The sequence below is a fragment of the Pituophis catenifer genome, unplaced genomic scaffold (assembly GCF_029215685.1).
Source record: "Pituophis catenifer annectens isolate HBS135680 unplaced genomic scaffold, rPitCat1.0.hap2 SCAF_2, whole genome shotgun sequence".
NCBI lineage: Eukaryota > Metazoa > Chordata > Lepidosauria > Squamata > Colubridae > Pituophis > Pituophis catenifer.
The window spans coordinates 12,657,328-12,673,959 of record NW_027256882.1 but is presented as its reverse complement, the minus strand read 5'-3'; the positions used below and the strand labels follow the sequence as shown (position 1 = coordinate 12,673,959).

General features: G+C 40.4%; 1 protein-coding gene across 1 annotated transcript in view; it reads right to left on the bottom strand.

The window, feature by feature from the left end:
* The window catches only part of LOC139309855 (vomeronasal type-2 receptor 26-like), a 53,195-nt gene that overhangs the window by 4,738 nt on the left and 31,825 nt on the right, over nucleotides 1–16,632 (bottom strand). Inside the window, exons 3-5 of the mRNA XM_070934053.1 lie at nucleotides 9,449–9,633; nucleotides 6,028–6,319; nucleotides 3,978–4,790 (exon numbers count right to left, since the gene is read on the bottom strand). Coding sequence (XP_070790154.1) covers nucleotides 3,978–4,790; nucleotides 6,028–6,319; nucleotides 9,449–9,633 — 1,290 coding nt within the window. The remainder of the gene's footprint in view (nucleotides 1–3,977; nucleotides 4,791–6,027; nucleotides 6,320–9,448; nucleotides 9,634–16,632) is intronic.

Genomic DNA, 16,632 nt, shown 5'->3' with positions numbered 1-16,632 from the left:
AAAAATCAGAAATCTTGTGACATTGTTGGAAGAAATCTCCTTCTAGGTTCTGCTCCAAGTGGGGAAACAGACACTGGAAGCATGGAGGCTGCTTGGAAAGATGGTTTAATGGTGGACAGGATCACATGGCTTGAGTTCCTGAACAGAAAAGGGGCAGATACAGGGAGTCCTTGGGTTTTTATGCTCTCTCTGGCTTTGCATTTCCTGGGGCCCCGAAAGAGTATCCTGATTGGTTGTCAGACTCCCAGGGGGTGGGGGTCTTAGGTAGCCTTGCTGGCTGATGGTCATACGTGCTTCCCAGGTCACATGCTTCCCAGGTCACATGTGGTGAGTTTCTGCTGCTATTGTGTAGAGGGCTAATCCTATCTTTGTTGGATTCCTACAATTCCTACTATGGCTCTGCCTGAAGGAGGTAGATCTTTGTTATGTAGAATAGACTGGCCCAAGCCTTAATGGCCCATTGACAAAGGGTGGGGGCAGGAAGATGGGAGCTGCTTCAAAACATGCTTATCCCAGGGAAATATAATATTCTGCCTTTTTCATATTTCCCAAAATATTTCACTCTTCCAAGAAAGGGGTGGGTGCTAACTTCCTACAACATTTTATAGGCTAATATTTCATTCTCTCTTCAGCTTTCATAGATGAGTTCCCTCATCATTAGATCTACTTCATTGTAGAGACCTCCATGGAAGTAAAGAATTCTAGAATGGAAGCAAACTAGAAACGTATCTAAGTCAACGGCCTGTCCAGTGTAAAAATATACTATGTAGGATCCCAAAATGGAAAATTTTGAAGGAAGGTTGTCTAGTCCAACACTATGTCCAGTGCAAGAATGCAACACCCCTGACAGATGGTCATCCAGCCTCTTTTGAAACACTTTCAGTGAAGAGAAATACACCATCTCTCAATATCCAGAATCTTTCAAAGACCTCATCACAAATAAGTCTCATTATTAAACATAGCATATAGTTGATGAAGTTGTCCAATTCGTATTATGAGATCATTAATATGTCCTTGGGTGAGGTCAGAGACATCAAGTTGTACAAGTTGATTTTTCTAAAAATAGAAAGGTCACGAACTCAGAACTTTTACTTTTCACCTTGTTTCTCTAATAAAGGAGATTATTATTATTATTATTATTATTATTATTATTATTATTATTATTATTATTATTATTATTATTATTATTATTTAGACTTCTATACCGCTTCATAGTCCTTTATAGCCCTCTCTAAGTGTTTTACAAAGTTAGCATATAGCATATTACATATTAACATATTGCATTAGCATATTGCCCCCAACAATCTGGGTCCTCATTTTACCCACCTCGGAAGGATGGAAGGCTGAGTCAATCTTGAGCCGGTGAACTAGCAGTCAGCTGAAGTAGCTGCAGTACTGCACTCTAACCACTGCGCCACCTCACAATGTAGCTCAAGATTGAAATGAGGGTTCCTTGGTCTTTGAACTTAGTTGGTTTTTGTTTTTGCAGAATTTCATTATCCAAACTAAATAACATCATCAGGGCTAGTGTGCCTGCAGGCAAATTTTTTTCCAATTTGCATGCTTCCTGAAGCATTTTGATGCCCACATCTGGGTACCAATAGAGGAGAATACTGGTAGCTCAGGTTTGAAATGAGAGGTGCTCTCTGAGCTTCATTATTTTCTTGCAGAGTTTCATTAACCAAACTAGGTAACCTCATCAGTGCTATGATGTTGTTGATGAAGATACCTAGTTTGGGTAATGAAACTCTGTTGATGAACCTTGTTTCTCTTTCTTTCTTTCCACTGATTTTTATCAACACTTATACGCTGCTTTGAATTTCGTCCAAAATCTCAAACCCGTAAAAGCCATACTCCACATCAGGAATCAGTCCATGCAACAATACCCACTGTAGAGTTTAAAAGTCATTCATGTTTCAAATAGTTTGTCTTAGTTTTTATTCTTTCTGATTAAATCATGTTTACAGTGTAGATAGACTTACGTGTAGACTTAGCATAGCTTTATTGTCACTTTGAATGTACACTAATTGGCATACATTAAAATGAAATTTCATTGCCTGCAGATCTCAAAGGGTCTCCACCTCCAGCATACACTACATAAACATGAGTAAATAAATAAATACAAAATTATGCATATAACTACATATATTATAGGACATGGAGAAACAACACAATCAGAGGTAAGAACATTGCTGGAACTCAGAATACCTGATTTTGATACTGTAATATACTTTGAAAATAATCTTAAGGAAGACATGCAGAGCAGATAGTAAGAACTGACTTGCATTTTGAAGAGAGATATGAAAAAGGATCATCATATCATAAATAGAAAGAAATGTTTGTCCTTAGAAGGCTCCAGCTGGTCCAGAAGGCTCCAACTGGTCCAGAATACAGCAGCGCGGATAGTGATGGGAGGAGCATGGCGCTCCCATGTAACACCGCTCCTGCGCGAGCTGCACTGGCTCCTAGTGGTCTTACGGGTGTGCTTCAAGGTGTTGGTTATCACCTTTAAAGCGCTCCATGGCATCGGGCCTAGCTATCTTCGAGACCGCCTGCTGCTACCGACGACCTCCCATCGTCCCGTGCGCTCCCACAGAGAGGGCCTCCTCAGGGTGCCATCAGCCAATCAATGTAGGCTGGTGATCCCCAGGGGGAGGGCCTTCTCTGTGGGGGCACCTACCCTCTGGAATCAGTTGCCCCCAGAGATAAGGAGAATCCAAGACCTTAGTGCCTTCCGCCATGCCCTTAAAACCCACTTTTTCCAGCAAGCCGGGCTGGCTTAAGAAGAAATTTTAAATGTTTTAATTGGTTTGTATTTTTAATTTTGGGCCAAATTTATATATATATTAATTGTTTTTAATATTTGTATTTCATGTTTTTTAATTCTGGCTGTACACCGCCCTGAGTCCTCAGGGAGAAGGGCGGTATATAAATTTAAAAATAAATAAAAAAAATAAAAAAAATGTGGATCAGGGTTGACAGGACAATCAGCAAAGTAAGCTCTGGATGATAACTATTTTGTTTTCTTTTGTTTTTGCAAACGTTGGTGACTTTCTTGTTGGAGTAATATAATTAATGATTCCTGACTTCTGATACACCTTTTCTATCTCTGTATAATCCTTTACCAATTTACAGTTGGATCTCTCAGCACTTTGCCTTAGCCAGGAAACCAAGCAATACTATTGTAGGATATTTTATGAAATTTTGCTTCAGATCTCCATTGGTTGGAGTGATGTTTTAAATGGATTAATAATAGAGAATAATAGAATAATTTTATTGTCACTTCGCATGTACACTGATCGGCATACATTAAAATGAAATTTCGTCACATACAGCTCTCAAAGGGTCACCACCTCCAATATACACTATATAAACATGAATGAATGGATCAATCAATCAATCAAGAATTATGCATATACCCACATATATTATATCACACAGAAACAACACAATCTAGTTCGGATGTATCCATGTACATGGAGAGAAAAACGAATCTTGTGAGTTTACCAGACGGATGGCATAGGGAACAAAGCTGTTATAGAATCGGGTAGTCCTGCTACAAATACTTTGAAATCTCCTCCCAGAGGAGGAGCAACAGAAACAAACCCTAAAGTGGGTGCGTGGGGTCTCTAACAATGCTTTGAGCTCTAAGCACATAGCTCTTATAAGCAGGATCCTGAATGACAGGAAACGAGCTTCCTATAATCTTCTCAGTTGTCCTTACCACTCGCTGTATGGACTTTCAATCTGAGGCACTGCTGTCACCAAACCAAACAGTGATGCTGTTTGTTAAAACGCTCTCCATCGTGCCAAAGTGGCCAGGAATGAAGGAGAAAGATATGCTCTCCTGTTTTTCCACAACATTATAAAAAAGGGCAAGAGGATAAAAGAAAAGTAGCACCCAATTACCAAACATGCATATTTTTATATTTGATTATCATGCACAAGAACAATCTCTACAATAGCCATCAAGATACCTGCCAAGGTTGTAAACTTGGAGTTTTCAACCTTTCTCCACTCATCCTCATTTCCTTTTTGGATCTGGATGAAAAAGCAGCATTTAAGGCCCATGCCACAGCCCAGACAGTATTGTAAATGAAGTACTTGTCTAGGGAGAAAATTATTTCCACCTTATCTTGGGGCAGAATCTTTATTTCCTGATTCTCTTGGCATCTTCTCCAGCTTTTCACAGCCAAGACATGCCTTGTAGAAAAACAACGAAAAGCGTTGACTTTAAACTCCTGCATGTAATCATAGAAAGCTTTAAAATTGTTGATTTTTCTCTTTTTTTGGGTACGGATGAAGAAGGAGAAAAGGCTATGGATGTTTTGAAAAGACAGCTTACGTTGGAACAGCTGCATCGTGAAGTCCCACAAAGCTGTGGTGATCCAGATTTTCCCCACAATGGGTTTTGTCAAGCTCTTAATTATGTCTTGTATAATGACTATTCCTTCTAGGAAGGAATTGCCTTCTGCACAGTAAACAAAGACATTGACCTGCCTCCATGTGTAGAAGAAAGCAGAAAAGATTTTCAGATTGTTGTGAGTTACCAAGATGCTTTTTGATATAATGACACAAATCCCGTTCTTCAAGAGTAGAGGAGTCACCGTCCTGAGGAACTGTTCTCCATTGTCAGTGTTTAAAGCAAAGAGACCAATGAAGCTCCACTCAAAGTGCAAAAGCAATTTGACAATTCCTGGGTATTGTGTTCCTTCTGCGGGGATCATCCGATAGAAAAAAGGGAACCGCGTTTTATCGCTCAGAACGTGGGAAACAAAAGTAAAGCTGATCTGAAAAAGGAATGAAGATGTTCAAAGTTTGCTGATCTTAGTAAAAATATTAGCTATGCAGCTAACAAACTTTCTTAGAATAAAATAACAAAGTTGAAAGAGACCTTTTAGGTCATCTAGTCCAACCCACCTGCTCAAACAGGAGACCGATTCCATTTCTGACAAGTGGCTGTCCAGTCTCTTCTTGAAAGCCTCCAGTGATGAAGCACCCACAACTTCTGAAGGCAAGCACTATTCCATTGGTTGATTGTTCTCACTTTCAGAAAAATTCTCCTTATTTCTAGGTTACATCTCTCCTTGATGAATTTCTATCCATTGTTCCTTGTCTGACCTTTGGCTACTTTGGAGAATAGGTTGTCCCCCTCCTCTCTGTGACAGCCTCTCAAATATTGGAAGACTGCTGTCATGTCACCCCTGGTCCTTCTCTTCACTAGAGTAGCCATGCCCATTTCTGGCAACCGTTCTTCATATGTTTTAGCCTCCAGTCCCCTAATCATCTTTGCTGCTCTCCTCTTCACTCTTTCTAGAGTCTCAACATCTTTTTTTAATTGGTCCTAATCATGGATGGGATTCTTCTTTCTTGCAAGAAGACCTACTGCTTGGACTCTGTTCAGACAGTCATCATCATCGCCACTATCATCATCATCATCATCATCATCATCATCATCATCTAAACTCATATGCCACCCAACTCTCAATACTCAATCAAACAAAGTTAAATCAATAAAGAATAAACAGCGGATAAAAGATGGCTAGCTTTTTTTAATATATTTTATTAATAATATTTAATACCCCCTTGTGCAATGCATTATATCAGGATTGCTAAAATAGAATCTACCTGTCTGGTTTGGATATCTAGGTTGGGTCTATTGAACCTAATGCGTCTAAAAGGATATGAATGAACCCTAAGTCACACATTGATCCATCCATATAGATATCTGCCATTTCTCTGAAGGAATTATTTTGATCTGATGATGATGGTGGTGTTGATGATAGTGGTGATGATGATGGCTGTCTGAAGAGAGCCCAAGCAGTGGGTCTTCTTGCAAGAAAGAAGAAAGAAGATAGTGATGTTATCCAGTCATGTCCAACGCTTACCATTTCTATGGACCACATATCTCCACATCTTCCAAGCTTCCACTGCTTCTTTGAATTTTTCTATGCTCTGAAGGAAAACCCAATCTGAAATAATTGTGCAAAGTAACTAACCACAGAGGTGTACACTTTCATTCCTTACCTGTGGGATTTTGTAGATGGCTGCCATTGTTGAAATTTGTATGGAGATGTCTGAGTCAGCTGCTTCCAGGAGAACCCAGAGATCTTTCTGACTTCCACAGCTGTAGTTCGGAATGCTGGCATCTCCAACAGAAAGCAGGTCCATCAAGGCATCTGAAGTCATCCTGGTGTTTAAAAAGTTGTTGTGGAGGTTGTAGCTCAAGGTGATGTTGGGTAAGAGTTTGGGATCCTGGTTGATCTCCTGGATGGCAAAAAGGAAGGACAGAATTTTCCAGTAATATGGAGATCCTTTCCTGTAAATATATATGCACTACATTACCATTCATGGACATGGCTTGTTAGAGATTGTTGGAAAATCTTGTCAGAACAATTAATCAGTGGAACAACTTGCCTCCAGAAGTTGTGAATGCTCCAACACTGGAAGATGTTGGATAACCATTTGTCTGAAGTGGTGTAGGGATTCCTGCCTAGGCAGGGGGTTGGACTAGAAAACCTTTAAGGTCCTTTCCAACTCTGTTATTCTATTCTATTCTATTCTAGTCTAGTCTAGTCTAGTCTAGTCTAGTCTAGTCTAGTCTAGTCTAGTCTAGTCTAGTCTAGTCTAGTTTCTATAAGGCTGTGCATGCTTCAGAAATGAGTTAGAAGAATTGATTTGGAGCAGACATGAGCACTGCATTATCCAGCAAGTAATTAAAGCAGCCAAACTTTTATCCAGAGTGCCTAAGGAAGAAATGTAATGCCATTGTGATGAAAAGTCCACTGTGCTTTTTAACTCAAAAAGCTCAAACTACCCGAAGAGCTGCTGATTCAGTTCTACAGAGGAATTGTTGAGTCTGTCATCTGCACCTCCATAACTGTCTGGTTTGGCTCTGCAACCCAACAAGACAGACACAGACTTCAGAGGATAATTAGAACTGCAGAAAAAACCATGGCTACCAACCTGCCTTCCATTGAGGACCTGGATACTGCACGAGTCAAAAAAAGGGCTGCGAAAATATTTACAGACCCCTCACATCCTGGACATAAACTGTTTCAACTCCTATCCTCAAAACGACGCTATAGGGCACTGCACACCAGAACAACTAGACACAAGAACAGTTTCTTTCTGAATGCCATCACTCTAATTAACAACTAATTCCCACAACACTGTCAAATAATTTACTAAGAATGTATTACTATTATTCTTCTCTTCTTACTATTATCTATCTCTTCCCACTTATTACTAAAACCATGTTGCTTGTATCTTTCAATTTATATTGTTTTTATTTGTTTCCTAGTATGATTTGATAGCTTATTAGGAACCTTGACTATCAATAAGTGTTGTATTTTTTTATTCTTGATGAATGTATTTCATTCTCCTTATGTACACTGAGAGCATATACACCAAAGACAAATTCCTTGTGTGTCCAGTGACACTTGGCCAATAAAGAATTCTATTCTATTCTATTCTATTCTATTCTATTCTATTCTATTCTATTCTATTCTATTCTATTCTATTCTATTCTATTCTATTCTATTCTAACAGCTGCCTCACTTTTCACACTTGCTCAGACATCTGGGAGGGAAAATGTATTGTTGCTTTAACAAATAACAGAGGGATGCCCCAGTCTTGTAAGACTGGGATGAATTGTATAAACCATTTTTGGGATATGCTCTGTTCTAATAAATCCCAACCCTGTTAGCCATTCATAAGGCTTTTAAAGCCTTATGTTCATCAGTGACCTGGCTGTTCCCTCAGGTGCTTGGGCTAGGAGATTGAGTGAGCTCTACTGATTCTTTTTGTTAAATGGAATGATTTCTGTAATTTTGGATGTTAATGATGTCGATTGTTGAATTTTTTTAATTTTAATCTTTGCTACCCATTGCTAAGATGGTGCATATGGCAATATGAATAGTTTTAATCAAGCATGCTAGCAAGCAATCCTGCCCATACCTCTGATCTACCCTGTCCCTTGGTAGATCACAGTTTGCTAAAAGCAATAAAAACTGTGAGAAAACCTGTTATAAATATTTTGTAAAAGTTGTGCATCGAAAATATAAATTTGGAGAAGAGGGCTTCCCTGGGTCTAGAGACCTTTTCCCAAAAGGGCTAAATGCAGAGAATTTAGACTAACTCTATTTCAAGACATTTCAAAATATAGAACTTCTAAAGAGCCAGTTTGCCGTAGTGATTAAGATTGGAAACCAGGTAACCATGAGTTCTAGTGTCATCTTACAGGACTAGACAACTGGGTGACTCTGGGCCAGTCCTTCTCTCTCAGTCCCAAGAAGGAGACAATGGCAAACCATGTTGTGGACATAATATACTTAGACTTCAACAAAGCATTTGACAAAGTAGACCATAATTACTTCTTGGTAAACTAGAAAAATGTGCGATAGACAACCCCACCACAAGATGGTTTTGTAACTGGCTAACAAACCATATTCAATGAGGAGTCCTTAATGGTACTAGATCTACATAGAAGGAAGGAAGCAGTGGGGTACCACAAGGCTCCGTCTTAGAGCCAGTACTCTACAATATCTTCATAAATGACTTAGATGAAGGAATAGAAGGGGAACTCATCAAATTTGCAGATGATACTAAGCTGGCAGGAATAGCCAACACCCCAGAAGAGAAGCTCAGGATCAAAAAAGATTTTAACAGACTTGAATATGGTCTGTATCCAACAAAATGAAATATATAATGTGGAAAAAAGCAAGATTTTACACCTAGGCAGGGAAAAGCAAAGGTACAAGTATAGATTAGGCAAAACCTGACTCAAAAACAGTAATTGTGAGAGGGACCTTGGGATCCTGGTGTAGAATATTGCTATCATGTCATCCCAGTCCTTACTTATATCAGTTTCCATCCATTATTCCTTGTCTGGCCTTCGGATGCCTTGGAAAATAATTTGATCCCTTCCTCTCTGTGGCAGCCCCTCAAATATTGGAACACTGCTATCATGTCTCCCCTGTTCCTTCTCTTCACTAGACTAGACTAGCCATGCCCAGTTCCTGCCACCGTTCTTCATATGTTTTAGTCTCCCAGCCTTTAATCATCTTAATTGCTCTTCTCTGCACTTTGTTCCCAAAGTCTCAACATCTTTTTTGTAATGTGGTGACTAAAACTGGATGCAGTATTCCAGGTGTGGCCTTACTAAGGCCTTATAAAGTGGTACTAGTACTTCATGCAGCTAATATTTCCAGCCTATGAAACAAACCATAATAAGTAGAGAATGTTAAGAAAAGTTCCTATCTATTGGGAGAAACCTGGACTAAACAGATATTTCACAGAATTCCCCTAAAAATAAAGACTGACTAATCCTTGTGTTGGCATGAATATCCGCATACATCATCTAGGCTTGCAAACTGGCCATAGAATAAATATGAGCTGGTCTCAGTTATTTTCTTCCTCCTGGTTTCATTCACACAGCACAACTTACCGTGAAATGTTATCAGAAGGAGGCCTTTGGAAATCGTTGAGTAGAAACCGGGCAGGTGATATAGAGAGAAGTCCAGCAATAAAATGATCCCCTGGCTTGTAGTGATTCCCTTCGTTGAATTCCTCCTGCTCCAAAGTTAGGGGGCACTTGGTGTGGAGCATCGCATTGGCACCCTGGGGCTGCAGCTGCAGCAGAAGCAGAAACAAAAGGAGCATTCCTTGAACGCCTAAGTCCATCTCCTGTGTGGCAACAGTTTAAGGAATTGGGAGGAGAAACCTTGGCTGTCTCACCATGCTAAAGTGTTGGTGGGTTGTCTAACTCAGGACAGAGTTCAGCCCAAGCTTTACAACTATAGTGAATGAGCTTAATATCTGTGTCCTTTACATGCCCCACCTATCATTCCTCCTAGGACCTTTGGGGACTTGGGAACAATTGTGAGACCAGGCTTTCTAATGCAAACTGTTGCCTCGTGTTGTTGCTTTTGAGTCATTAGAACAGTTTGAGAGGAAAAAAATCCATAGAGATTTGACTTAAAGATAAAACATCACAATAATTCTGATAATTATACGACAGAGTATCATCTTTTCAATGGCCTGAATTTTGTGTGAGTCCACAAAGCTGAATAATATCTGGCAGGCTTGGTGCCGTTGATCTCACCACTGCGATCTTGTGAGATCCGGCCACGAGCGGTGTGTATGGGTTTTTTTAACGTCTCTTATTGTATATTGTTCATACTGTCTTTGTTGTAAGCCGCCCAGAGTCCTCGGAGAGTTGGGCAGCATAGAAATACGAATAATAAATAATAAATAAATAAACATAGAGATGTGAATCTTTAGTTCTTCTGGATCACCTCTGAGAGTCTTTCCCCACCATTGATGGAAGTACTCTTAAGCCATCTTTGAGGGGGAAAATTGAAAATGGAAACCAATTTTGATGTGAAATCTGCTGGGATCTCCGTGCTACTGGAATCCCTTATCTGGGATGGGATGGGATGGGATGGGATGGGATGGGATGGGATGGGATGGAATGGAATGGAATGGAATGGAATGGAATGGAATGGAATAGAATAGAATAGAATAGAATAGAATAGAATAGAATAGAATAGAATAGAATAGAATAGAATAGAATAGAAGTTGGAAGGGATCTTGGAGATCTTCTAGTCCGACTTCCTGCTTAGACAGGAAACCCTATACCATCGTTGTCCAATCTCTTCTTTAAATCTTCCAGTGTTGGAGCATTCACAACTTCTGGAGGCAAGTAGTATTTACCTTTACTTATAATATCAGGATACAACCCCAAACAACTGGATGAGCCCTAATGGCAGGAAGGTTTGTGTTTTGGAACTTGACTCACAAGGAAGCAGGGGGAAAGGGTCAAATCTTATAGTCTTTTCTCCATTCCCCCACCATTTGGAATCCTCACCTCAGTTCTGGAACAACTAGCAAGGGGAAATCAATGTTTATATTTACATTCATTGGAGAGGAAGGGATTACAAGAGAGTAAGCAAGCATCCAATGGAGAATACACATTGAAAGAAATGCCTTCAGTGCCAGCAAGCTTAACAGGTTCCTGTCTAGCACATTTAACAGAATATATTAACAGATTAACAGAGTTGGAAGGGACCTTGTACTATAGGTCATCTAGTCCAACCCGCCACCCAAGCAGGAAAATACACCATCTCTGACAAATGGCAGTCCAATCTCTTCTTAAAAGCCTCCAGTGATGAAGCTCCCACAACTTCCGAAGGCAACTTCTATTCCGAAGGCAACTTCTATTTTTTTTTTTACTTTTAAAAGCATTTTTTCGAAAAAATGCTTTTAAAAGTAAAAAAAAGCCTCTGATGATTGTGCAGCTCAGCTGGGCATGGGGGGGGGGCAGGGATCTTTGCTACCTGTTCTCCAAACCACCCGCCTCCATCGCTACTGAACCGGGAACATTTCACCCCTGCTATGTATGACTATAACCCACACAAACATTTTCTGTCATTTGACTTCAGCTCAGATGTGATAAATAATATGAAACAAGAAGTAGTTAAAGAAACAGGAATAGTTTTTCTGGTTTCCAGCTTTGTCCTCGTTCAAACGAAGAATAAATCCCAACTCAGGAGATTCTTGGCTAAGCTGCATATACAGCCAAAGTCCAACAGTAATCAAAACCAACTAAATCCATATAGTGATCCTTGGATCCCATGTATGACATTTCTCTTTGCTTTCCTGCCTATTGATTTGATTGAGTTTAGAGAGGTGATGTCTCTCCTTGTTATCCATTATCCAAATCATAGGGATTTATTTGTTGTCTTGGTACCAAATCTCTAAAGGCTTTGCGGACAATTTTCAGATTTCACACAAATCCAACCATCATATGCTTTCAATTTGATATCACATCAAAACCTTGTTGGCTAATATCCTTGCACAGGAAATTCTTGGGGGCATAAATGGCTCTGGCGAAAGAGAGAGAGAGAGAGAGAGAGGGAGGGAGGGAGGGAGGGAGGGAGGGAGAGAGAGAGAGAGAGAGAGAGAGAGAGAGAGAGAGAGAGAGAGAGAGAGAGAGAGAGAGAGACTGGGAAGGCTTTTAGGATAAGCAGGGATTACATTTCTTTCCCCACTTCAGATGTCTAGTTTTAGCTGGACTCCATCTGCACTAGGAAGCTTCTGACTTGGAAAGGGGCTTTGGTTTCTTCCACCACTTCATATCATTGTTTCTTTAAAGCAGACACAGGGCTAGAGACTCTATCAGGAGCACAAGCCATGTTGCTACTTCTGCTGCTTCTGTTTCCTCAGGCAGTCTTGGGGAGGCTCAAAGCCAAATGCCTCTTAACTCTGAAGACAGACGAGGTGGACCCAAAGAACCATTACAGGCCAGGAGATTTTTTTCATTGGTGGCATCGTCTCTGCAACAGTGACTAGGTTTCAACCTCTAAGCTTCAAGACATCCCCTTCAACTCAATCCATTGGGTAAATCCATTTTCCTGCACGGAATTAGAACGATTCCATTCTGCTCTGTTGCATTCTCCTCTTGTACACTGAATAGTCCATTTGATTTGCTAGCTTTACTCTCTTTCTATCTCTTTCACCCTGGGAGATCCATTTTCCATCCTGCAATTGATAAGGCTCCTTTGAAATTCTTGAATAAATCATCAGTAGCAATTTTTTTCTTTATTTTGAATAAGAAATATCAGTATTTCTTGAAAACCTCTGAGCAAAGCCTGATGAGAAAATGGGGAGATTCTTCCCGTCTATCTCTTCCTTGCCCCATAAAAGATTCAACAAGGACACAAAAATGCAGAAATGTCATATTATGTCCCCACCAGATAAACCTACTTTGGAAATAACCTTTTCCAAATGTGCTTTAATTATTCTACATTTAAGAGGGTAAACATCTAACTTCAATATTAATTAGTGGAGAAGAACTATGGGGGAGAGAGACAAAGAATGATTAGTCATTCGTTGTCTCAAAATACAACATTAAGAATCAGCTAAATGGAATAATAATAAAAAATGTTAAATAAGATGCAGTATCTTGAAATGAAATATAAACTGAAGGAACCCAAGAGTCCCATTAAAATACAGGAGAGATGAAACAAACTATCCAAAATTAGCATAAAATGCTCAAAACCTGCTCAGCTGTTTTGTTCCTGTCATAAACTGACATGACCTTTTGAAATCTCATGTCTTTTATTATTAGGGATTATAGCACTAGCATAGCACTAGCACTAGTGTTTAGATTTATATACCACTTTACAGTCCTTTACAATCCTCTCTAAGTGATTTACAGAGTCAGCATCTTGCCCCCAACAATCTGGGTCCTCATTTTAGCAACCTCAGAAAGATAAAAGGCTGAGTCAACCTTGAACCAGTCAGGACCGAACTGCTGAAATGCTGGCAGTCAGCAGAATTAGCCTGCAATACTGCATTTTAACCACTGGGCCACCACGGCTCTTATTTATTATTATTATTATTATTATTATTATTATTATTATTATTATTATTATTATTATTAGTTAATCTTTAGTGAGATTCACAGCCTTTGAGGCTGGTTAATAGCTCAGCAGCTCGAGTCCTAACCAAGGACCTAGGAACTGTTAAGGTATCGTCGGAGGATGTAAGCTGTTCCGAGTAAGGTGGTTTTTTGTATTTTTATTTATTTATTTATTTGTTTAAATTTCTATACCGCCCTTCTCCAATATAGGACTCAGGGCGGTGAACAGCCAAAGTAAAAACAATACATACATACAAAACATACAAAATCTAAAAAACTGATTAAAATAATTAAATATCTTGGCCATAATTAAAACTGTTCCAATTTAAAATCAATTTAAAATTTGACTCAAGCCAGCCCAGCTAGTTGAAATAAATGGGTTTTCAGGGCCCGACGAAAAATCCGGAAGTCTGTTATTGTACGTAACTCTGAGGGGAGGTTGTTCCAGAGGGTGGGCGCCACCACAGAGAAGGCTCTCCCCCTGGGGGTCGCCAGCCGACATTGTCTGGCGGACGGCACCCTGAGGAGGCCTACTCTGTGTGAGCGTACTGGCCGGTGGGAGGCTATTGGTGGCAGAAGGCGGTCTCGTAAGTACCCCGGCCCTAAGCCATGGAGCGCTTTAAAAGTGGTCACCAACACCTTGAAGCGCACCCGGAAGACCACCGGGAGCCAGTGCAGCTCGCGCAGGAGAGGTGTCACATGGGAGCGCCTCGTCGCCCCCATAGTCCCCCCCGCGCGGCCGCGTTCTGGACCAGCTGGAGCCTCCGGGTGCACCCCAGGGGGAGCCCCATGTAGAGAGAGTAGAGTCAAAATGTTCAAGTCCGGCAAATTTAGAATTTCTAAATAGCGGGGTAGCCCTTTGGGTATTGCTCCAAGGGCTCCAATTACAATCGGGACAACACACGATTTCTTTTTCCACAGTCGCTCAACTTCAATTTGCAAGTCCCAGTACTTTGTGATTTTTTTCTTGCTGCTTATCTTCAATCCGTGCATCACGAGGTATTGCAATGTCAATGAACCATACTTTTTTCTTTTCAACTATTGTTATGTCAGGTGTGTTGTGGACCAAGTGCCTGTCAGTCTGAATCCTAAAGTCCCACAAGATCTTGAGTTTCTCATTCTCTAAAACTTTCTCAACCTGATGTTCCCAGTGGTTTTTGCTGTACTCAAATCCAAACTTCTGGCACAATTTCCAGTGAATGATCTTAGCAACACGGTCATGGCATTGTAGGTAGTCAGTTTGTGAAATTTTGCTGCACCCACTGATGGTCGACTGTCTCATCTTTCTCATTGCAGAGGCGGCATTTGCTGTTGGTGGTAACATGTTGAATTTTTGCCTTCATGCAGTTTGTGGCTAGGGCTTGTTCTTGAGCTGCCAAAATAAAGCTTTCTGTTTCTTTTTTCAGTACTCCTGATCTTATTATATTATTATTAGTTAATCTTTAGTGAGATTCACAGCCTTTGAGGCTGGTTAATAGCTCAGCAGCTCGAGTCCTAACCAAGGACCTAGAAACTGTTAAGGTATCGTCGGAGGATATAAGCTGTTCCGAGTAAGGTGGTTTTTTGTAGAGTCAAAATATTCAAGTCCGGCAAATTTAGAATTTCTAAATAGCGGGGTAGCCCTTTGGGTATTGCTCCAAGGGCTCCAATTACAATCGGGACAACACACGATTTCTTTTTCCACAGTCGCTCAACTTCAATTTGCAAATATCAGTACTTTGTGATTTTTTCTTGCTGCTTATCTTCAATCCGTGCATCACCAGGTATTGCAATGTCAATGAACCATACCTTTTTCTTTTCAACTATTGTTATGTCAGGTGTGTTGTGGACCAAGTGCCTGTCAGTCTGAATCCTAAAGTCCCACAAGATCTTGAGTTTCTCATTCTCTAAAACTTTCTCAACCTGATGTTCCCAGTGGTTTTTGCTGTACTCAAATCCAAACTTCTGGCACAATTTCCAGTGAATGATCTTAGCAACATGGTCATGGCGTTGTAGGTAGTCAGTTTGTGAAATTTTGCTGCACCCACTGATCAGGTGGTCGACTGTCTCATCTTTCTCATTGCAGAGGCGGCATTTGCTGTTGGTGGTAACATGTTGAATTTTTGCCTTCATGCAGTTTGTGGCTAGGGCTTGTTCTTGAGCTGCCAAAATAAAGCTTTCTGTTTATTTTTTCAGTACTCCTGATATTATTATTATTATTATTATTATTATTATTATTATTATTATTATTATTATTATTTTATAGTATTTCTTTAAAACTATCATTCAAAAGAACACCTGGCCTAAAATGGATTAGAAATATTTTCTGACCAAAAAAAAAGGTTAAATAAAATGCTGTTTTCTTTAACTATGTTACATTGTGTTCATATTTGCAGCATGTCATCAACAGAATCCTGGAAAATGCTGTCTTTCCTTTTTGCCATTCAGGAAATCAACCAGGATTCCCGCCTCTTACCCATTGTCACCCTCGGTTACAGTATCTATGAACCAGGGGTGGGTTCTAAATTTTTTTACTACCGGTTCTGTGGGCGTGGCTTATTTTGTGGGTGTGGCTTGGAGGTCATGTGACTAGGTGGGCGTGGCTAGCTGATCAGAGTCATTTCTGGAAGGTCCTCACACTTACGACCAGTCCTCGCACTTACGACCCAACTCATTTGTTTGCTTTTAACACTGATCAGCTGTAGGACGGCCCTTTGAAGCCCCGCGGCAAGAGTTTAAACAGTTTTTCTCCCTCTAGTCATCAGCTGGGACTCAGGAGGCAGCAATAGATTGGGGGTGGGACCAAATAAAAGGTAAGAATAATGTGGGGGGGTGGGATGGCGGCGGGGGGAGAACCGGTTCAGTGACCTCATATCGTCACCGCTACTGGCTCGGCCGAACCGGACCGAACCGGGAGGAACCCACCACTGCTATGAACATTATTCCAATCCACAAATGACTTCTGAGGCTTTGCTGGACCTGCTTTCCAACGGGGAGGCCAATGTCCCCAACTATAGGTGTGGAAGGCAGAGGAATACAGTGGCTGTTCTGGAAGGGGCTGAGACTGGCCTCTCCATCCAGATTTCAATCATGTTGAGCACCTACAAAATCCCTCAGGTATGTCTTTGCTGAGAAGACAATTTTTAATTCTGCAACGTTCAATCAAAAACCATCTGTTGTAAATTTATCTATTTTATTTATTTATTTATTTATTTATTTATTTATTT